Source organism: Heptranchias perlo, unplaced genomic scaffold, assembly GCF_035084215.1.
Source record: "Heptranchias perlo isolate sHepPer1 unplaced genomic scaffold, sHepPer1.hap1 HAP1_SCAFFOLD_90, whole genome shotgun sequence".
Taxonomy (NCBI): Eukaryota; Metazoa; Chordata; class Chondrichthyes; order Hexanchiformes; family Hexanchidae; genus Heptranchias; species Heptranchias perlo.
In genome coordinates, this window is record NW_027139940.1 from 1,532,947 (window position 1) to 1,557,528 (window position 24,582).

General features: G+C 45.7%; 1 protein-coding gene across 1 annotated transcript in view; it reads right to left on the reverse strand.

Moving 5' to 3' along the window:
- LOC137319838 (probable G-protein coupled receptor 139) overlaps positions 1-23,655 on the reverse strand; it is a 41,987-nt gene extending 18,332 nt beyond the window's left edge. The window contains exons 1-2 of the mRNA XM_067981756.1: positions 23,571-23,655; positions 21,800-22,248 (exon numbers count right to left, since the gene is read on the reverse strand). Of these exons, the coding sequence (XP_067837857.1) occupies positions 21,800-22,248; positions 23,571-23,655 (534 nt within the window). The remainder of the gene's footprint in view (positions 1-21,799; positions 22,249-23,570) is intronic.
- Between the last annotated feature and the right edge of the window lie 927 nt (positions 23,656-24,582).

The window sequence follows — 24,582 nt, forward strand, 5'->3', positions numbered from 1 at the left end:
CTGCTCTACGTGGGAAATCAGGGACCCTTCCGGTGTCCCTGACGACCATGTGTGCGGGAAATGCATCCAGCTGCAGCTACTGACAAACCGCATTGCGGCACTAGAGCTGCGGATGGATTCATTAAGGAGCATTCGCGATGCTGAGAACGTCGTGGATAGCACGTTTAGTGAGGTGGTCACACCGCAGGTAAAGGTTGTACAGGCAGGAAGTAATTGGGTGACCAACAGGCAGAGTAAGAAGAGCAGGCAGGCAGTGCAGGGATCCCCTGTGGCCGTCCTCCTCTCAAACAAATATACCGCTTTGGATATTGTTGAGGGGGATGACTTATCAGGGGAAGGCAGCAGCAGCCAACTTCCTGGCACCAGGGGTATCTCTGCTGCACAGGCTGGGAGGAAAAAGAGTGGAAGAGCTACAGTGGTAGGGGATTCTATCGTAAGGGGAACAGACAGGCGTTTCTGTGGCCGTAAACGTGACTCCAGGATGGTTTGTTGCCTCCCTGGTGCCAGGGTCATGGATGTCACTGAGCGGCTTCAGGGCATTCTCAAGGGGGAGGGTGAGCAGGCAGAGGTCGTGGTCCACATTGGGACCAACGACATAGTTAGGAAGGGAGATGAGGTCCTGCATCAAGAATTTAGGGAGCTAGGTAGCAGATTAAAGAGCAGGACCTCAAAGGTTGTAATCTCTGGATTACTCCCAGTGCCACGGGCGAGTGAGTATAGAAATAGGAGGATAGAACAGATGAATGCGTGGCTAAAGAGTTGGTGCAGGAGGGAGTGTTTCAGTTTCCTGGATCACTGGCCCTGCTTCTGGGGAAGGTGGGACTTGTACAAGTCGGACAGGTTGCAACTGAACCAGAGCGGGACAAATATCCTTGCGGGGAGGTTTGCTAGCACTGTTGCGGGGGGGGTTTAAACTAACTTGGCAGGGGGATGGGATACAGAGTGGAGCTACAATCGGGGGTGATGTGCAGCCAAATATAGAGAAAAAAACAAGTCAGCTTGGAAGACAGGGCAAATATGTGAGGGCAAGGCTGGATGGCATCTATTTTAATGCAAAGAGTCTTGCGAATAAGGTGGATGAACTGAAGGTGTTGAAAAACACATGGGAGTATGATATTGTTGCTGTCACAGAGACATGGTTGAGGGAGGGGCAAGACTGGCAGCTCAATATTCCGGGGTACAGAATCTTCAGGCGAGACAGAGGGGGAGGTATAAGAGGAGGGGGGGTCGCAATATTAATTAAAGAATCAATTCCTGCCATAAGGAGGGATGATATATCAGCAGCTTCCTCTAATGAGGCCATATGGGTGGAGCTTAAAAACAAAAAGGGGGCAAGCACTTTGATGGGAGTGTACTATAGGCCCCCAAACAGTCAGGGGGAGATAGAGGAACAGATATGTAGGCAAATCTCAGAAAATTGTGCAAATAATAGGGTAATAATACTGGGGGATTTCAACTTCCCCAATATTAACTGGGATACTCAGAGTGTAAAAGGCTTAGAGGGTACAAATTTCTTAACATGCATCCAGGAGAGCTTTTTGAGCCAGCATGTAGAAAGTCCAACAAGAGAGGGGGCGGTACTGGACCTAATTCTAGGGAATGTGGCCGGCCAATTGGAAGAAGTGCTAGTAGGTGAGCACTTTGGTGACAGTGACCATAATTTGGTGAGATTTAAGGTGGTCATGGAAAAGGACAGGGAGGGGCCGGAAATAAAGGTTCTAAATTGGGGGAAGGCCGATTTTAATAGGATAAGGCAGGATCTGGCCAAAATGGACTGCGTTCAGCTGCTTGTAGGAAAATCCGCATCGGAGCAATGCGAATCTTTCAGAAGGGAGTTTGAGACCATACAATGGCAACATGTTCCCGTTAAGGTAAAGGGTGGTTCCAAGAACTCCAGGGAACCTTGCATGTCAGGGGATATACGAGAATGGATTAGGAAAAAAAGGAGGGCTTTTGGCAGAGACAAAAAGCTAAAGACGGAGGAAGCCCCAGAGGAGTATAAAAAGTGCAGGGGGATACTTAAAAAAGAAATTAGGAGATCAAGGAGGGGCCATGAAATAACTCTGGCGAGCAAAATAAAGGAAAATCCTAAGATGTTTTATAAGTATATTAAGGGTAAGAGGATGACTAGGGAAAAAATAGGGCCCATTAGGGACAAAAATGGCAATCTGTGTGTGGAGCCGGCAGATGTAGGAGGGGTTCTAAATTAATTTTTTGCATCTGTTTTCACTATGGAGAAGGACGATGTAGACATAGAAATACGGCAGGGGGACTGTGATATACTCGAACATATTAACATCGAGCGGGAGGAGGTATTGGCTGTTTTAGCAGGCCTAAAAATGGATAAATCCCCAGGCCCGGACGAAATGTATCCCAGGCTACTGTGTGAGGCAAAGGAGGAGATTGCGGGGGCTCGAACACATATATTCAGAACCTCTCTGGCCACAGGGGATGTGCCAGCGGACTGGAGAACCGCTAATGTAATACCATTATTCAAGAAGGGGAGTCGGGAAAAACCGGGGAACTACAGGCCAGTGAGCCTAACATCAGTGGTAGGAAAATTATTGGAAACAATTCTGAAGGACAAAATTAGTCTCCACTTGGAGAAGCAAGGATTAATCATGGATAGTCAACATGGCTTTGTCAAGGGAAGATCATGTCTGACTAATTTGATTGAATTTTTTGAGGCGGTGACTAGGCGTGTGGATGAGGGTAACGCAGTGGATGTGGTATACATGGATTTCAGTAAGGCCTTCGATAAAGTCCCCCACAGGAGACTGGTCAAGAAGGTACGAGCCCATGGAATCCAGGGTGCCTTGGCACTTTGGATGCAAAACTGGCTCAGTGGCAGAAGGCAGAGGGTGATGGTCGAAGATTGTTTTTGTGACTGGAAGCCTGTGGCCAGTGGGGTACCACAGGGATCGGTGCTGGGTCCCTTGCTGTTTGTGGTCTACATTAATGACTTGGATATGAATGTAAAAGGTATGATCAGTAAGTTCGCTGATGATACAAAGATTGGTAGGGTGGTAAATAGCGAGGAGGATAGCCTCAGTGTGCAGGACGATATAGATGGGTTGGTCAGATGGGCGGAACAGTGGCAAATGGAATTTAACCCGGAAAAGTGCGAGGTGATGCACTTTGGAGGGACGAACAAGGCAAGGGAATACACAATGAATGGGAGGACCCTCGGCAAGACAGAGGGTCAGAGGGATCTTGGTGTGCAAGTTCACAGATCCCTGAAGGCGGCGGAACAGGTAGCTAAGGTGGTAAAGAAGGCAGATGGGATACTTGCCTTTATTAGCCGAGGCATAGAATATAAGAGCAAGGAGGTTATGATGGAGCTGTATAAAACACTAGTTAGGCCACAGCTGGAGTACTGTGTGCAGTTCTGGTCGCCACACTACAGGAAGGATGTGATCGCTTTGGAGAGGGTGCAGAGGAGATTCACCAGGATGTTACCAGGGCTGGAGCGCTTCAGCTATGAAGAGAGACTGGGAAGATTGGGTTTGTTTTCCTTGGAGCAGAGGAGGCTGAGGGGGGACATGATTGAGGTGTACAAAATTATGAGGGGCACAGATAGGATGGATACGAAGGAGCTTTTTCCCGTCGTTGAGGGTTCTATAACAAGGGGACATAGATTCAAGGTAAAAGGCGGGAGGTTTAGAGGGGATTTGAGAAAGAACTTTTTCACCCAGAGGGTGGTTGGAGTCTGGAACTCACTGCCTGAAAGAGTTGTGGAGGCAGGAACCCTCACAACATTCAAGAAGCATTTGGATGAGCACTTGAAATGCCATAGCATACAAGGCTACGGACCAAATGCTGGAATATGGGATTAGAGTGGACAGGGCTGATGGCCGGCGCGGACACGATGGGCCGAAGGGCCTCTATCCGTGCTGTATGACTCTATGACTCTGTGTCTCTAAATAACTGATCATTCTTGTGAACGTTATTTGTAATATAACTGGACAGTCGGTCTTTGAAATTAATTACAATTTGCACATTGCCCACACTGGATGTGAAGGTTCTGATTTTACTAATTATTCCATTACTGGTTGAAGTTACTGTAAACGATCAACTTAAAGTCCTTAATAGTTCCTCTCCTGTCCTTGCCTCATGTCCACTGTCACTTTAAATAGCAACCGTTCCACATTCCGTATTTATCCTTTGGGTGTGGTTGCGATGTGTTTCCGACTTCGTAGCTCCTTTTTACTCTCGAAATATTTGTCTTGTCAGTTTCACATTAATATTTCTTTGACCCTGTGGTCTGTTTCTCCCATAGAAAGTTTTCTCTTGCCCAAATATCAGAGTAAAATTCTGAGCACGCCCATCAAACTAATAAAGAGCTTCCTTAGAATGTTGCTACTATTGATTTCATCAGCGCTGTTAAATGGTCCTGCATGGACCACACTGGACATTGACTTGGTTTTCACTATTTAACAAACATATTACTGGAGCAGTGGGAGAATAAAAATTTATCACATTTAATTAACGTAAAATAGTCAATTGGAAATATACTTGAAAAGAAAATATTCAAAATTATGGGGAAATTGGAGAGTGGGCTTACAGGATGGCTCATTCAGAGAGCTGGCAGGAGCACGATTGGCTGAAGTGCCTCATTCTGTGCTTCAGGATTCTTTGATTCGAAGATTCAGTGTTCCTGAGACTCTATGATTTTATGATTCGATAATACTGTAATTCTCTGATTCTGTGATTCTCTGATTTTATGATTCTGTTATTCTGTGATACTGTGATTCATTGATTCTCTGATTCAATGATTCTATGATTATTTCTGTGACACGGGCGCCTTTGTTCTGAGAGTTTACTATAATTTTCTTGTCTTCCACTGAATTGCAGTTAACGTAATGACGATCATTGTGCTGTCTCGTGGAAAGTGCGGACTCTCCAAATGTGTCACTCGCTACCTGGTGGCCATGGCAGCTGCGGATCTACTGGTCGTTATCACTGATCTGATATTGAGGCAGATCCCCATTACTTATCGTTCACAATTCACTTTTCTATACCACGTTCCCGTGTGTAATATTCAAGCGGTTCTGCTTTATGCAGCCACGGACTGTTCTGTCTGGTTCACCGTCACTTTCACCTTGGATCGATTTGTGGCCATTTGTTGCCAGATGCTGAAAACTAAATATTGCACCGAGAAAACGACGGCTGTGGTTTTACTAACAGTAACTGTGCTGTTCTGTTTAAAGAATATTTTTTGGTACTTTTTCTATACCCGTGATTATATGTTATCCAATAGCCCCTGGTTCTGTGGTGTGACAAACAGCGATTTTTATTCGCAGGTATGGACAGGCATTGAATTCCTTCATTATCTTCTCACTCCGGGTGTCCCATTTGTCCTGATTCTGTTGCTCAATGCTTTAACAGTCAGACACATTTTAGTGGCCAGCAGAGCCCGCAGGAGACTCCGGGGTCACAGCAATAGGGAGAGTCCCAGTGACCCAGAGATGGAGAACCGCAGAAAATCCATCATTTTACTGTTTGTTATCTCAGGGAATTTTATCCTGTTGTGGGCGCTGTTTCTGGTGTTTGTAGTTTCTCAGCGAATGTTTTTGATGGGTTATTCCTCTGTAAATCTCCCCACATTCGTTAAAGAAATGGGATTCATACTTCAGCTTCTGAGCTGTTGCACAAACACCTGTATTTATGCAATAACACAGACTAAATTCAGAGAGCAGTTGAAGAATGTGGTGAAATATCCATTTATTGTAATTGTCAGGTTAATTAAATAATTTACAGAATGGAAGACTTCCTGACATTAGATTCTTACTTGCACGCTGTTCACTTCATCGGCTCCCCTGAACATCCATTCTCCCAAAATGACGCACTGTGGTTACTGTATATACAACCTACAAGATGTCCACTTTCATCTTCCCAGGCAACTCGGCGTGGACAATAAAGGAGCCTTTTCATCTTCTTCCATATTCTGCAGAATTTTTCTTTCAAATGTGGTCTGTTAATTTGTCCAATCCATTCACCGCGGTCTCTGCGATTACAAATGAACAATGTTCGATATTCCAGCAAGTATTTTGTGATTGTCATAGAATCATCGAATGGTTGCAGCACATAAGCATGCCATTAGGCCCATCAAACACGTGTCGGCTCATTATAAGAGCAATCCAGTTTGTCCTGTTACCCCGCACTTTCCCTGCAGCCCTTCAAATGTTTTCCCTTCAATTATTTACCAAGTTCCCTTTTGAAAACCACGATTGAATCTGCTTCCACCACACTTTCAGGCAACGTATTCCAGTTCACATTTACTCACTGCGTAAAAAAGTTTTTCCTCAAGTCGCCTTTGTTTCTTTTGCCAATCACCTTATATCTGTATCCCCTGGTTCTCAAATGTTCACCAATGGGAAAAGTTTCTCTTTATTTACTTTATCTACACCCTTCATGATTTTGAATACTTCTATTAAATCTCCACTTAACTTTCTCTGCTCTTTATGAGAACAATCTCAGCTTCTCCAGTCTATCCACGAAACTGAAGTCCCTCACGCCTGGAATCATTCTAGGTGATCTTTTCCGCACCATCTCTAAGACCTTCACATCCTTCCTGATGTGCGCTACCCAGAATTGGACACAATAGTCCAGATGTGGCAGAAACAATGTTTTATAAAGGTTCAACCTAACTTCCTTACTTTCGGACTCTGTGCCTCTATTTATAACGCCCAGGATCCCGTATGCTTTTTTAACCACTTTCACAACCTGTTCTGCCACCTTCAGAGATTTGCACACATGTAGCCCCATGACTCTCTGTTCCTGCACCATCTTTTGAATTTTACCATTTAGTGTATATTGCCTCTCCTCATTCTTCCTGCTTAAATATATCACCTCGCACATCTCTGCGTTAACTTTCAGCTGCCATGCGTCCGCCCATTCCACCAGCCTGTCTATATCCTCTTGAAGACTGTTACTATCCTCCGCACGGTTATTACACTTCCACGTTTTGAAATTGCACCCTTACACCGGAGTCCAGTCATTAATATATCGCAAAAACTCAGTGATCCTCGTACTAACCCCTGGGGAACACAACTGTACACCTTCCTCCAGGCAGAGAAAACAGCCGTTCACCACTACTCTCTACTTCTTCTGAATTAGCCAATTTTGCATCCATGCTGCCACTGCCCCTTTTATTCCATGGGCTTCAATTTTGCAATTTTCAAAAGTTGACGAGAGTTTGTAGTGAGTTCAGAAGAGATATAACAGAGTGTAAATCAAAGATGGAGCTCACAGACCTTGTGGTTCTCGGATGAAGACATCATTTGAGACATTTCTCTGCCATGTGCTTCATATCATTAGTGATTGCGATTTACAGGTTAGAAAATTCACTAGTTTCAGGAGCAAGGGCACTGTCATCAGCAGAAATTAATCTCCCCAATCTGGTCTCGGGGTGTTTATGTACAGATTAAAAAGGATAGATGCTAGAATTAATCTCGGATGGATGCCATTGATTTAGTATGTCCCTGGCATGGTGCTGTCAGCCATGTGTGCTCTGCAGCTAGGGCACGGGGCCCAGCTGGATAGTCTAAACACGGAGACAGATTGAGCGCGGTGGGGTTGAAACATCTGGAGAAACCGGAATAGATGCAGGACAGAGAGTAAAAGAGAGAATGAGGAACGGAGCCAAACTAGACAATAACAAGCAATCACTGAACTGAGCTGGAAAACCTGGAAAGTAGCGAAAGGAACACGAATATCAAAGTATCATCGTATCATAATATGGGGCAGCACAGAATGCGTCCTTTCGGTCCATCGCGCCTGTGCCAGCTCTCTGAAAGAGCTATCCAAATAGTTCCGATCCCCTGCTCTTTCCGCATTGCCCTGTAAATGTTTCCCCCTCAATTCCCCTTTGCAAGTTATTATTGAATCTGCTTCCCCCACACTTCCATGCACTGCATTCCTGATCATAGTAACTCTGCATAAAAATAAATTGTTCGCTTATGTCGCCTTTTGTTCTTTTGCCAATCACCTAAATCGGTGTCATTTGGTCACTGGCCCATCTGCCACTGGAAACAGTTTCTCTTTATTTACTCTATCGAAACCGTTCCTGATTTTGAACAAGTCCATCAAATCTATTCTTAACCTTCTCTGCTCGAAGCAGAACAACCCCAGCCTCCCAGTGTCGCCACATTACTGAAATCCCTCATTCCTGATACAATTCTGGTAAATCTCGTCTTCACCCCCTATTAGTCCTTGACATCCTTCCTAAATCGCGGTACCCAGAATTGAACACAATACTCCAGCTGAGGTCTAACCACTGCTTTACAAAGTTTCAGCATAACATCCTTACTTTTGTACACTGTGCCTCTATTAATTCAGCCCAGGAACCCATCTGTTTTTAACAGCCTTCTCATCTTGTCATGCACCTTCAAAGATTGTGTACATACATGCCCAGGTCTCTCTGTTGCTTTAACTCCCCCCTTAAAATTGACCGATTTTGTTTAGATTGTCTCTCCTCATTCTTCCCACCAAAATGTATCAATTCAATCTTCTCTGGCTAAATTTCATTTGCCATGTTTCGGTTCTCTGTGTCCTCCTGAAGTCTGTCACTATCCTCCACATTGTTTACTGCATTTCCCCAATTTCCTGTGATCTGTAAGCTTTGAAATTATACCTCGTATACCCAAGTCCTGGTCATTAATATAAATCAAAAAGAGCAATGGTGGAAACACCAACGCCTGGTGAAAACCGTTGATTACTTCCCTCTATTCTGAAAAACAACTGATAATCACGACGCTCTGCTTTCTACCCCTTCGGCAAATTTTTAACCACGCTACCACTTGTCCCTTGAATACAAGGGGCGTTAATTTTGCTAACTAGCTTATTATGTGGGACTTTATCAAATGCATCTTGAAAGTCCACACTGCCCTGATCAACCTTCCCCGTTATTTCATCCGCACTACCCTGATCAGCCTTCCCCGTTATTTCATCAAAGAACTCATTCAATTTAGTCAAACACGATTTTCTATCAGCAAATCGGTGCTGACTTTCATTTATTCGCCCGTACTTTTCTAAGTGCCGATTAATGTTGTCCCTAATTGTTGTCTCTTAAAGTTTCCCCACCACCGACGTTAGGCTAATTGTCGGTTTCATCTGTCTCCCCTTTTTTGAACAGGGAGTGACATTTGCAATCCTCCAATCCTCTGGCACCGCCCCATTATCTAAGGAGGATTGGAAGATTGTGGTCAGAGCCTCGCAAATTTCCACCCTTCACGCAGGAATCAAGGATGCATTCCATCTGGATTTGGTGAATTGTCAACTTTCAGCACAGGCAACATTTTACGTCCCTGCTCTTTGTCAATTTGTATCCTTTCCAAGATCGGTCCTACCTCCAACTTTACTGCTACATTGGCAGCATCCTCTACTCCAGTGAAGGCCACTGTGAAGTGTTCATTTAGTAGCTCAGTCATATTTTCTGTCTCCTCAAGAAGATCTCCTTTATTGGCCCTAATCAGTCCACTCTTGCTTTGCATATAATTTTACGATTTATATGTTTATGAAAGACTTTTGGTTTCCCTTTATGTTAGCCGCTAATTTATTCTCATACTCACCTTTGCGCCTCTTATTGCTTTTTTAGATCTCTTTTTTACTTTCTGTATTTAGCCTGTCAAAGCTGTACATTCCCACTGGCCTCCGTTGATTTGTGAGAGTTCATTAAAGGATCCCGTAGTGCGGCCTCGGTTAATAACAACAGTTCGAGGCCGTACATAAAGGTTTCGCTGTTCCGCAGCTCCCGGAGTGAGTGAGGCGGCGACAATGCAGGCCACCTGTCCCAGTTCCGCTCTCTCCAATCACCCACTGCCGGGAGAGAGCAGCGAATGCGGCCTCAGACAGCGCAATACTGCCCATCCCTGGGAAACAAGCTACCACAGCCCGGCCAAAGCTCCCTATACACCGTCCACATGCTCAGGATAACCCGGGGAGATTGTTTCCCGGTAACCCGGCCTTCCAGAAGCATTTACCGAGAAACCTGAGTGAAACTTCCTTTGTTTTTTATTGTGGAGATCGGGGATAATGAGTGACAGCTCCGGGATTCAGGATGGCCGAGTAATTCTGAGACTGTAATCTCCCCTGGAGGCGGGGTTTCGAATCCCATTCAGTGCTTTCCAGCTTCCCTATTTTCGTGAATTTGGCTGGAGATGATTTTTCGCTCCAGTTGATTTGGTCCTTCCAGCAAACTATCCCGACCTCCACCCATCGCAGGTTGTGACGTCCATCGGCTTTTCCCAAATACCGAGCTTTGAAGAAAAATAAAAAATGCTGGAAACACATGGCGGGTGATCCAACATCTGTGGACACCACAGACACGTTTACTTTAGGGGGTTGGACTCTGAGTAATAGTGAGCATGGTGAGATCGTAGTGAGGTCACAAGTTAACGGAGACCATTGGTACTTATAGGGTTAACATGCCCAATTCCACCTCTGGTCAGCAAAAGCTGAGAAACTGGGAGATCCTGTGGGAAAAAAAGCGATGAAGGAGCGTTAAGCGGTGGCCAGACGCCAAAGTGCCTGGGGGAGAAATGATCTGCGTCAGGAATGGGAAAGGATTGGACATGAGAAATCTTTTAGGAGATGAGAGTCCAGACGGGCGAGGCCAACTTGACAGGACAAGTGGGTGGAATGTCCGGAGAATAAGCAACAGATAACGCTGGGATACGCATGCGCGACAGGGTGAGGTGGCCTGCGTGACCAGAGGCGTTCCCACGTTCTGAAAACCCGAACAACGAACGGACGTCCGTCTTAACCTCGCGTGCCGCAGGCATGCTTACATGTCAACCCTACTTTAACCACATGCATTAATCAGTAAAAAGTTGTGAAAGGAACACAGGAACACAGGAGTAGGCCGTTCACCCTCTTCAGCCTGTTCCCACATTTAATTAGATCATGGCTCTATCTTAACTCAATCTACCTGCCTTGGTTCAGTAACCCTTAATACCCTTGCCTAACAAAAATCTAGCAATCGTGGTTTCGATATTATGGGTAGTTGAGGCCGGATCAATCCTTGGCCCCCTCCTATTCCTCATCTACCTGCTGCCCCTCGGTGACATTATCCAAAAACACATCGTCAGGTTCCATGTCTACACGACACTCAGTTCCACCTCACCATTCCCTCTCTCGACTCCTCCACTGTCTCTGATTTGTCACACTGCTTGTCCAATATCCAGAGCTTTTTGATCAAATATTTCTTTCAATTAAATACTGGGAAGACCGAAGCCATTGTTTTTGGTTCCAGCCACAAACTCCATTGCCTCGCCACCACCTCCACCCCTCTCCCTGGCCACTGTTTGATGCTGAACCAGACTGTTCACGACCTTGGCGCCCGACTTGACACTGAGGTGAGCTTCTGACCACATCTCCGCTACATCACCAACACCGCCGACTTCCACTTCGGTAACATCGTCCTTCTGCACTCCGCCTCAGCTCCTCTGCTGCTGAAACCCTCGTCCATGTCTTTGTTCCCTCTTGACTTGACTATTCCAATGCTGTCCTGGCCAGCCTCCCATTTTTCGCCCTCCATAAACGTAATTTCCCCCAAAACTCTGCTGCCCCTATCCTAACTTGAACCAAGTGACATGCATCCGTCACCCCTGTGCTCGCTGACCCACGTGGCTGCTGGTCCGGGAACGCCTCAACTTCAAAATTCTCATCCTAGTTTTCAAATTCCCCCATGGCCTCATAAGAACATAAGACAAGAGAAGAACATACTGTAAAAAATAGGAGCAGGAGTAGGCCATACGGCCCCTCGAGCCTCCTCGGCCATTCAATCAGATCATGGCTGATCTTCAACCTCAACTCCACTTTTCCGCCCGATTCCCATATCCCTTGATGCCCCTAGAGTTCAAAAATCCATCCATCTCAGCCTTGAATATACTGAACGGCTCAGCATCCACAACCCTCTGAGGTAGAGAATTCAAAAGATTCGCAACGCTCGGAGTGAAGAAACTTCTCCTCATCTCAGTCTAAATGGTTGACCTCTTATACTGCGACTATTACCCCTAGTTCTAGACTCTCCAGCAAGGTGAAACAACATCTCAGCTTCTACCCTGTCAAGCCCCCTTAGAATCTTATGTGTTTCAATTATATCATCCCTCATTCTTCTAAACTCCAGGGGGAATAGGCCCATTCTACTCAAACTCTCCGCACAGGACAAACCTCTCACCCCATGAATGAATCTAGTGAACCTTCGTTGCATCGCCTCTAAGGCAAGTTTATCCTTCCTTCGATAAGAAAACGAAAACTGTACACAGTACTCCAGGTGAGGTCTCACCAAAACCCTGTACAATTGTAGTAAGACTTCCTTACTTTTGTACTCCAAACGCCTTGCAATAACGAACAACATGCCATTTGCTTTCCTAATTACTTGCTGTACCTGCATGCTAACTCTTTATGTTTCTTGTACCAGGACACCCAAGTCTCTCTGGACACCAACATTTAGTTGTTTCTCACCATTTGAAAAGTGTTCTGTTTTTCTATTCTCACCAAAGTGAATAACCTCACATTTCCCCCCATTATACTCCATCTGCAACTCTCCCAATTCATGTAAACTCCTCCAGCCGTCCTAACACTAACCTCCGAGGAGTGAGGGAACACAGAGTAGCAGCTATCGAAGGAGTCTGGTTTCGACAGAATCTATAATTGGGATTTTGGAGAGCGAAGGGATTTTTAAGGGTTGATCTTTATCTAAAATTTGACTAAATTTGGCATCATGGATTTAACTTAAATTTAATCTTAACTTGCAGTTTACTGCGCGGAGAGATCTCCTGCACGGGCTGCTCCTGCACACTCTCCACTTCCTCGCCCTCGTCTCTCGCTTGTACACGCCCTGGCGTACCATACTGCCGTCAGGCGGAGGCGGGCGTCGCCAGTGGAGGGCTCTCTACTCGGGGATGCTCCCGTGTGCCACTGGGGATCTAAGGTGGAGAATGTTGCACGGTGTAGTCGCGAGCCATAGGCGGTTACGCCATTTCACGGACTCCCAGGCCGCCGGCAATTTCTGCGGCCTGGACGGGTCCACAGGGTATGCGAGGCTGCAGCCCCTGTTTGATTATTTGGAGGGGCTGCTCCTCAAGTTCTGGCTGCACTTCAGTCCCACGCTCCTGATCTTTGGCCGCCCGGTAAGGAGGGGGGTGGGCAGGTCGGTGGTCGCCCTCGTGGGCCTGCTACTGGGTCTGTCCAAGGTGGCTATCCACAGGTCCAGGTTGGACGTGGCTCGTGCGGGCGGTCGCTCGGACTGTCTGCCTCTCTTCTGCGGAATTTTCCGCGCCCGGGTGGCCCTGGAGATGGAGCACGCGGTGTCTGCCGGTACGCTTGAGGCATTTCGCGACCAGTGGGCACCGCGGGGGCTGGAGTGCATCCTGGACCAGAATAATAAAATATTGATTTGACACTTGGTTTGGTTTATCTTTTTTTTTCTGTAAATAAACACACCCTAACCCTCCCCCCGACCCACCCCCACCCAACTTCTTGGGGGCCTAAAAACAAAAAAAAGGAGAAAAAAAAAGAAAAAAAAACTTGCAGTTTTCAGTTAGTGGTAAGCAAGCATTTGAAGTGCCAGTTGGTCACCGATTTAATTAGGCGACTGGTTAGAACTGGTAATCTACTGTCAGCTGGGGCTTCAGAAGGGTTTTGCCATCACACGGAGCGAGAAAGCAAGGAGCAGCAGCTATCGAAAGAGTCTGGTTTGGACAGAGTCTATAATTGGGAATTTGGTGAGTGAGGGGATTCGCTGCAGTTCGGGCTGAGGTGCATTTGATTAGTCAGCAGAGCGGAGAGGATCGTCCCGCGAGCGGGTCACAGTAGCAACAAAACGAAACTGCAGGAAAGGCAGGTCGGTGGTTGATGGTGAGTATCTCTTCTGTTTTCTTCTTTCTTAGGACTGTGGGCTCGGTAACTTATAGCATAAAGCTAAATATAAAAAAAATATAAACTTAATTTAGTTATAGCAAGAAGCGTTTTTCAGTGAATCATGGTCCCTGGAGTGGTTACCATTCTCTAAATGAAGAATAATTTAAAGGAGATAAACTACTTAAAGGGAGTAAATAACGAGCTTAATCTCAGGCAAGTCATGGCAGCAGAGCTCGCACCCGTGATATGCTCCTCCTGCGCTCTGTGGGAAGTCATGGACACTACCGGTTTCCCTGGCGACGACGTGTGCAGGAAGTGGGTCCAGCTGCAGCTACTGGCTAACCGTCTTTCGGAGCTGGAGCTGCGGGTCAATTCACTGTGCAGCATCCACGATGCTGAGATTATCATGGATAGGACGTTCATTGAGGTGGTCACACTGCAGGTAAAGATTACGCAGGCAGAAAGGAAATGGGTGACCGCCAGGCAGAGTAAAAGGACCCATGGGGCCATCTCCCTCTCAAACAGATATTCAGCTTTGTATATTGTTGAGAGGGATGGCTGATCAGGGGAAGTCAGCAAGAGCCAAGACTGTGGCACCACGAGTGAATCAGCTGCACAGGAGGGGAGGAAAAAGAATGGGAGAGCAATAGTGATAGAGGATTCCATCGTAAGGGGAACAGAGAGGCGTTTCTGCGGCCACAGACGTGACTCCAGGATGTTGTCTTGCCTCCCTGGTGCTAGGGTCAAGGGTATCACGGAGCGGCTGCAGGACATTCTGAAGGGGGAGGGTGAACAGCCAGTGGGCGTGGTCCATTTCGGTACCAACGACATCAGTAAAAAAAGGAATGAGGTCCTGCAAGCAGAATATAGGGAGTTAGGAAATAAATTAAAAAGCAGGACCTCTAAGGTAGTAATCTCAGGATTATCCCCAGTGCCACGTGCTAGCGAGAGCAGAAATAGGAGAATAGACCAGATGAATGTGTGGCTTGAGAGTTGGTGTAGGAGGGAGGGGTTTAAATTCCTGAGGTATTGGACCGATTCTGGGAAAGGCGGGACCTGTACAAACTGGACGGGTTGAACCCAAGCAGAACCGGGACCAATATCCTCCCGGGGGCATTTGCGAGTTCTGTTGAGGGTATAAACTAGTATGGTTTAACTAACCTGGCTTAAAGAGGGGGATTATTGGCAGCTCAATATCCCTGGATAGAGAGTTTTCAGGCAGGATAAAGTGGGTGATAAAAAAGGAGGAGGGGGAGCGTTGGTAGCATTATTGGTGAAAGAATCAATCACAGTTGTGAGAAGGGATGATATGCTAAATGGATCATCAATCGACGCCATATGAGTTGAGCTAAGAAATAAAAAAGGGGCAGTCACACTACTAGAAGTGTACTATAGAACCCCGAATATTACGGTATCTAACGAAGTAGAGCGCGATGGGTTGGGTGGGGGATACCTTCCCGTTGGCCGATGTTGTCTTCTTGTGGGGAGTGGACGGGTGGAGGAGATCTCGTCAGCTCAAGCAGCTGGAACAGCCCAGGCTCAGTACTCCACAGGATGGGTTTTGCAAGAAAACTTCGGCCAGGCAATGGGGGTGATGATTAAATATGATTCACCCTGTATTTTAATCCTTGTTGTGTCTTATTTCTTCCCCGAACCTCTCTTCAACCTCTTCCTAGTTCTTTTCTTTTCAATGCTAAGCAAAAAAAGTCAAAGAGAAGATGCAGAAAATTGCCCCAAACGCAGATCTCTTCTTCCACCTCCTGTGATGTGTATATAGATACATCCACCCCCATGCAATCGAGGTTGGGGTGAATCAGAATGAGTCAAGTCAATCTAATTCCTTCCGGGTGGATGTATTTTTCCTTCGTCCTTTCCCTTCCCTCTCCTCCAATATTGAGAGCAAAAAGCCCACTCTCCTTAAACCCATCTCTTTGACCGAGCTTTTGGTCACCTCTCCTAATATCTCCTCCCTTGGCTTATCTTTTTACTCGCCCGCAGAATGATTTTTCCTCATTTAAGGCGTTGTATTATACAAGTTGTTGTTGCTGTTGTTGTAACTCGGCCTGAATGGCTGCACACAATATTTGGGCACGTGGTGGGAACAAAAGCTGCTTGAATTCTGACTGATATCCTTGTGTCAAGATGCCTTCAACTCTTTCAATGAGAGCGTCCCGGCTCTGGCCAATTGTTTAACATTTCACCTCACACGCTAAATCTCAAGAAATACTTAATATTAAAAATGGTACTGTGAAATTCGGAGTTGCCTTCGTACTGAAATATTAGTAGAATATAGTTAATCGATTAAAATATAGTTCTAAAACATTTCTTAGCCTCCCCCTCAGCTTTCTTCCATATTCTCTAATTTATCTCTTTGTCTCTTTAATCTTGTTTTTTTGTGTGTCTGAACCATCTATTTTAGTTCACATTGCTTTAAATCTCTACCTAATTGGCTGCTTCAGCTGAGCAAACAATGAGCTAATTGGCAGATTTCTAAAAGAGCTGGGATTGGCTAAGATCGTTTATTTATTTGATATCAGAATAGGTTGCTGTGTGGATGGAGCGCTCGCAGAACTGTGAGGGTGAAGAAGGGTTATTGCAGGGAAGGAGAGTGGTGCCGGATGTGCAAAGCTGATTTCAGACGAGAATAAGTACTGGGAAACTATGCTCAATGTAGGTTTGGGTGTTGAAGAAAAAAGTTTCAGGCCTCTTGCTCCCCCATCAAAATAATACCGTTTAGATTAGGTGTTGGAGCAACTTCCTTGCTTTTGTATCAATAAAGCCCAGTGTCCCATTTTATTTTTAACAGTCTTCTCAACTTGTCCTTCTAACTTCAAAGATTTTTGTACATTCACCTCGAGGACCCTCTGTTCCTGCACCACCTTTAAAATTGTCCCATTTTGTTGATTTTGCCTCTCCTCTTTCTCCCGACCAAAATGCATCACGTCACACATCACTGTGTTAAATTTCATCTGCCATCTGTCTGCCCATTTTACCACATTGTTTACTACATTTCCAAGATTCGTATCATCTGCAATCTTTGAACAAATTCGGATAATAGAAGTGCATGGGATTTATGGGACGTTGTAACTTGAGTACATATTTGGCTAAGGGACAAGGTGCAGAGAGTAGCGGTGAACGGATATTGTTCTGACTGGAGAGAAGCAGTGGGGTCCCCCAAGCATCGATATTAGGAAAATTGCTTTTCTTGTTATCTTGAAATAATCTGCACTTGAGTTTCAGTAGCACAATTTGGAAGTTTGCGTGTAATGCAAAACTTGGTAACGTCGTAAAGAGTGAGGAAGATAGTAGCAGACATCAGGAGGACACTAGACAGATTGGTGAAATGGGCAGGCTTATGGCAGATTTGATTTAAAAATTGAGAATTGATGCACTTTGGGAGGAACAACATGGAGACGCAGTATAATCTAAATGGAACAATTTTTTTTTTGGGGGGGAGCAAGAGCAGAGCGACCTGTGGAGGTGGCATCTTCACAAATCTTTGAAGGTGGGAGGGCAAGTTAATCTCCGGGACCTGATGAAATATATCCCAAGACGTTATGGGAGGTTGGGGAGGAAATTGCGGGTCCCCTAGCAGAGATATTTGAATCATCGACAGCTGCAGGTGAGGTGCCTGAAGATTGGAGGGTAGCAAATGTTGTGCCTTTGTTTAAGAAGGGCGGCAGGGAAAAGCCTGGGAACTACAAACCGGTGAGCCTGACATCTGTAGTGGGCAAGTTGTTGGAGGGCATTCTGAGAGACAGTATCTACAGGCATTTGGAGAGGCAGGGACTGATTAAGAACAGTCAGCACGGTTTTGTGAGAGGAAAATCATGTCTCACGAATTTGATTGAGTTTTTTGAAGGGGTAACCAAGAAGATAGATGAGGGCTGTGCAGCAGATTTGGTCTACATGAACTTTGGCAAAGCCTTTGACAAGGTACCGCATGGTATGTTGTTACATGAGGTTAAATCTCACGGGATCCAAGGTGAGGTAGCAAATTGGATACAAAATTGGATTGACGACAGGAGACAGAGTGTGGTTGTGGAAGGTTGTTTTTCGGACTGGAGGCCTGTGACCAGCGGTGTGCCTCAGGGATCGGTGCTGGGTCCGTTGTTATTTGTTATTTATATTAATGATTTGGATGAGAATTTAGGAGGCATGGTTAGTAAGTTTGCAGATGACACCAAGATTGGTGGCATTGTGGACAGTGAAGAAGGTTATCTAGGATTGCAACGGGATCTTGATAAATTGGGCCACTGGGCCGATGAATGGCAGATGGAGTTTAATTTCGATAAATGTGAGGTGATGCATTTTGGTAGATCGAATCGGACCAGGACCTACTCCGTTAATGGTAGGGCGTTGGGGAGAGTTATAGAACAAAGAGATCTAGGAGTACAGGTTCATAGCTCCTTGAAAGTGGAGTCACAGGTGGATAGGGTGGTGAAGAAGGCATTCAGCATGCTTGGTTTCATTGGTCAGAACATTGAATACAGGAGTTGGGACGTCTTGTTGAAGTGTACAAGACATTAGTTATGCCAACCTTGGAATACTGTGTACAGTTCTGGTCACCCTATTATAGAAAGTATATTATTAAACTAGAAAGAGTGCAGAAAAGATTTACTAGAATGCTCTCGGGACTTGATGGTTTGACTTATAGGGAGAGGTTGGATAGACTGAGACTTTTTTCCCTGGAGAGTAGGAGGTTTAGGGGTGATCTTATAGAAGTCTATAAAATAATGAGGGGCATAGATAAGGTAGATAGTCAAAATCTTTTCCCAAAGGTAGGGGAGTCTATAACGAGGGGGCATAGATTTAAGGTGAGAGGGGAGAGATACAAAAGGGTCCAGAGGGGCAATTTTTTCACTCAAAGGGTGGTGAGTGTCTGGAACGAGCTGCCAGAGGCAGTAGTAGAGGCGGGTACAATTTTGTCTTTTAAAAAGCATTTGGACAGTTACATGGGTAAGATGGATATCGAGGGATATGGGCCAAGTGCAGGCAATTGGGACTCGCTTCGTGGTATAAACTGGGCGACATGGACATGTTGGGCAGAAGGGCCTGTTTCCATGTTGTAAACTTCAATGATTCTATGATTCTATAAGTTGATAAGGCAGTTCAGAAAGCGTATGGGATTCTTGGCTTTGTAAATCGAATCATCGAGTCGAAAAACAAGGAAGTCCTACTCAACCTTTATAAATCAATGGTTTGATCTCAGCTGGAGTATTGTCTACAGTCCTGGGCACCTCACTTTAGTAAGGATGTCAAAGCCTTGGAGGGAGTACAGAGGAGATTTACCAGGATGGCAACAGGAATGAGGGAACTACAGTTATGTGGAGAGATTGGAGAAGCTCGGATTGTTCTCCTCGGAGCAGAGAATGTTCAAGGGGAGACCGAGCAAAGGCATTCTAAGTAATGAGGGACCTTAATCGAGCAAGTGGGGAGATGTTGCTTCCTCTGGCAAGTGGGTCAGTAACAGAAGGTCAGAGATTTCAAATAATTGGCAAAAAAACTAGAGGGGAAATTAGGAGATTTTTTTCCCCAGCTGAAAGGGATGTTTGAAAATGCAATTGGGCATGCCGTTGAAGCCGACGAAATTGCTGGGTTCGGGTTGTGGGATGAAATTGGACAGCTCTTTCAATGCGCAGGCACAAGCACAACGGGCCGAATGGTCTGCATATCTGCAGTTGTAGTTTAAAATTCCATTCTTCTGTGATCTACAATCTAGCGATCAACGCTACACCATGTCCCATTTTGACACAAGTCGCCAGCACCAAGAGGACAAGGGTTTCCTCTAACTCCCGCTCCATTAACACACTGATCACGGACACCTGCAGCCGCGGGGTCTCCTCCACCTCCGCCCCATTAAAACATTGATCGCCTAGAAATCCAGTCCCGGGATTTCCTCTACCTCAAGCCCCATTAACACACTGAACACCGACACCTACAGTCGTACGATCTCCAGTACCTCCCACACTGATCATCGGGAACTACAGTCCCGGGTTCACCTCTACCTCCCGTCCCATTAACACACTGATCACCGACACTTACATTACGGGATCTCCTCTACCTCCCGTCCCATTAACACACTGATCACCGACACCTACAGTTGGGTGATCTCCTCCACCTCCAGCTCAAATAACACACTGATCACCGACACTTACATTACGGGATCTCCTCTACCTCCCTCCACATTAACACACTGATCACCGACACCTAAGTCGTGGGATCTCCTCCACCTCCCGCCCCATTAACAAACTGATCACCGGGAATTACAGTCCTCGGATCTCCTCCACCTCCCGCCCCATTAACACACTGATCACCGACACCTACATTTCTGGGATCTCCTCTACCTCCAGCCCCATTAACATACTGATCGCCGTCACATACAGTCCCGGGATCTCCTCTATCTCCCGCCCCATTAACACACTGATCACCGACACCTACAATCCTGGGATCTCCTCTACCTCCCGCCCCATTAACAAACTGGTCACGGGGACCTAGAGTCCCGGGTTCTCCTCTACATCCCGCCCCAAATACACACGGATCACCGACACCTACAGTCCTGGGATCTCCTCTGCCACCCGCCCCATTAACCAAATGATCACCGAAAACTACAGTCCCGGGGTCTCCTCTAACTCCCACGGCATTAACAACTGATCAACGACACCTCCAGTCCTGGGATCTCCTCTACTCCCCTCCCAATTAACACAGTGATGACTGACACCTAGATCCTTGGAACGCATCTACCATCGCCCGAGTAACACACTGATCACCGGCATCTACAGTCCCGGGATTTCCTCCACCTCCCGCCCCATTAACAACGGATCACCGACACCTCCAGTCCTGGGATCTCCTCGACCTCCAGCCTCATTCAAAGACTTATCACCGACACCGACAGTCTTGGGATCTCCTCCACCTTCCGCCCCATTTACACACTGATCACCGACACCTAAATTCCTGGGATCTCCTCCACCTCCCGCCCCATTAACACACTGATCACCGACACCTACAGTCCTGGGATCTCCTCCACCTCCCGCCCCATTAACACACTGATCACCGACACCTACAGTCCTGGGATCTCCTCCACCTCCCGCCCCATTCACACACTGATCACCGACACCTACAGTCCTGGGATCTCCTCCACCTCCCGCCCCATTTACACACTGATCACCGACACCGACAGTCCTGGGATCTCCTCCACCTTCCGCCCCATTTACACACTGGTCACCGATAGTTTGTACTGCTGTTTACTTAATTACCTTTTAATTGTGCCCATGTGATATAACGTTTGTTGCAAATAGTGACCGCATTTTAATTTACAACCTGTCCTTGCATGTGATACTCACATTGACAAACTCTGTAAAATGAGTCTATCAATAGCCTCAGGTTTTAAACGTTTCAGCGATTCCATAAACACCCAGTGTTTGCAGCACCGCGGCCTGTCGGAATGACACAGATCTCACTCTGCAGTCTTCAGATCTTCGCACTATTTAATGAATTTAACAATTACAGTAAAGGGGTATTTCACCACGTTCTTCAACTGCTCTCTGAATTTAGCCTGGGTCACGGCATAAATACAGGTGTTTTTGCAGCAACTCAGGAGCTGGAGCATAAATCCCAGTTCTTGTACAAGTGGAGGTAGAATTACAGACGTTAGCGCCATAGGCAACAATCATCGATTAATAGAATCCAACATAAACACCACCCATAACACGATAAAGTTTCCTGAGATAACAAACAGTAAAATCATTGATTTCCTGCGACTCTCCATCTCTGGGTCTCTGGGACTCTCCCCACTGCTGTGACTCCGGAGTCTCCTGCGGGCTCTGCTGGCCACTAAAATGTGTCTGACTGTTAAAACATTGAGCAGCAGAATCAGAATAAATGGGACACACGGGTTGAGGATATAATGAAGGAGTTCGATTCCTGCCCATACTGGTGATATTGAAACACCCGTCACTCCAAAACAAAACCAAGGGGTATTGGAAAGCAAATATGGATCTTCGAACATAAAGTACCAGAAAATATTCTTTAAACAGCTCAGCACACTCACTGTTCCCAGAACCACAGCCGCCGTTTTCTCGGTGCAATATTTCGTTTTCAGCTTCTGGCAACAAATGGCCACAAATCGATCAAAGGTGAAAGTTACGGTGAACCAGACAGAACAGTCCGTGACTGCATAAAGCAGGACGGCGTGGATATTACACACGGGAAAGTGGCGTAGAAAAGCGAACATTGAACGATAAACAATGGGAATCTGCCTCAATATCAGATCAGTGATGACGACCAGTAGATCCGCCGCTGCCATGGACACCAGGTAGCGAGTGACACATTTGGAGAGACCGCACTTTCCACGAGACAGGATTGCAATTGTCAATAAATTAACTGAATTGAAGCGAAATAAAGATGGAAATTTTAGATCAAGTTGGGACTCTCTGTAAACAATAATAAAGTTCTTGGAACCACCTATATATAATGGCGCAATCGCTGGATCCCCTGTAATTATTAGTACAGCCTCTGGATCATCCGTAAATATTAGTGCGGTCTCTGGATCCCCTGTAAATATTAGCAGCGTCTCTGGATCCCATGCAAATATTAGTACAGTCTCTGGATCATCTGTGAATATTAATACAGTCTCTGGATCCCCAGTACATATTAGTACCGTCTCTGGATCCTATGTAAATATTAGTACAGTCTCTGGATCCCCTGCAAATATTAGTACAATCTCTGTATCCCCTGTAATTATTAGTACAGTCTCTGGATCCCCTGTAAATATTAGTACTGTCTCTGGATCCCCTGTAAATATTAGTACAGTCTCTGGATCCCCAGTAATTATTAGTACAGTCTCTGGATCCCCTGTAAATAATAGTACAGACTCTGGATGCCCTGAAAATATTAGTACAGTCTCTGGTTCCTCTGTAATTATTGGTACAATCTCTGGATCCCCAGTAAATATTGCTGGAATCTGGATCCCCAGTAAATATTACAACAATCTCTGGATCCCCTGTAAATATTACTACAGTCTCTGGATCCCCCGTATATATTAGTAAAATCTCTGGTTCTCCTCTAAATAATAGTTGCCTTCCTGTATCCTCCTGTAAATATTGGTACCACCTGCGGATCCCCTGTAAATATTAATACAGTCTCTGGATCCCTGTAAATATTATTTCAATCTCTGGATTCCCATGTAAATATTAGTACTGTCTCTGGGTCCCCCTTTAAAACTTAGTACCATCTCTGGTTCGCCTGAAAATATTAGTTGCCTCCCTGTATCCCACTGTAAATATTAAAACCACCTCCAGATCCACAGCAAATATCACTACTGTCTCTGGATCCCCTCTAAATTTTACTATAGTCCCTGGACTCCCTGCATTATTAGTAACATCTCTGGACCACCCTGTAAATTCTGACACACCCCACGGCCCCGTAAAAACAGGCTAATGCGAGTGCTCCCTGAATGTACAAACTCACTCCCAGGGACCCATTGGAAATTAACCCTCACACCGAGAAAACCCCCGTAAATATATTTCCCATCCATGTTTCCCCATCGCTATATTTCCCATCCCACGTTAACCTTTTGATTTTTACGGTGGATATAGAGGCTTAACGGAAACTCGAACAGCGGAGAGTCTGACAAAAGGAATGACAAGAACAGTAATACAGTGGAGCACGGTTTATAGAATTAATAGTTGGATATAGATACTTACCAGGAACACTGACAGCAGCAAGGAGTGGATAGTAAATTAGTTGTATACTCCAAAGCATAAAATATGTCCGCCCCTCCAATGACATTGAACCATAATATACATACAGATATTGAAATATCCAGAATGGACTGTCCCAATCTATTGTTCTAAGATTCCGACCCATTGCTGTAACATTCCAATCTATTGTTCTAAGATTCCGACCCATTGCTGTAACATTCCAATCCATTGTTCTAAGATTCCGACCCATTGCTGTAACATTCCAATCCATTGTTCTATGATTCTGACCCATTGTTGAACATTCCAATCTATTGTTCCCAGGTTCCGATCTATTCTCTCCCACTCTGAGAGCCAATGATCCCTGTTAGTGAGGGAGGTGATCCTCCCACTGACTCTATGGGATAACACATTGAAAGTACTCGCTTATTTATAGCACAGGAAAACATTCCAGTGAGACAATTACGGCCCATGGAGATTGATATTAATTCCAGTCACTGAACAAACAGATTCAGTTAACAACTTTAAACTCAACGAACATGACATGAAAACATATATGTAATCAAATATTACACAGACGGAAAGCCCAAAGCCCAGTATATTATTTCAATAAATGTTTGGAACAACAGAAACTATGAGACCCGTGGTCTGTCAGCATTGAAGCTGGATTATGGATTTTGGCTGCTGGTACGAATGAACTTGTTTATTGAAGCTTCCAATACTTGGATAGATTTGCTACAGAGTATAAAGCGCGGATTGGCTGATCATAAATTGTTGGTGTCATTTACAACAGTGCACTGAACAAAATTCCTGGCAGCAATGGGTGGCCGCCTGGGGCTCCCGCTGGGCAGAGAAGACGACTTGGATCACCCCGATATCCCCACCATCACGGAAGCCAGTCGGCAAATTCGCTTCACTCCACGTGATATCAAGAAACGGCTGAGTGCACTGGATACAGCAAAGGATATGGGCCCCGACAACATCCCAGCTGTAGTGCTGAAGATTTGTGCTCCAGAAC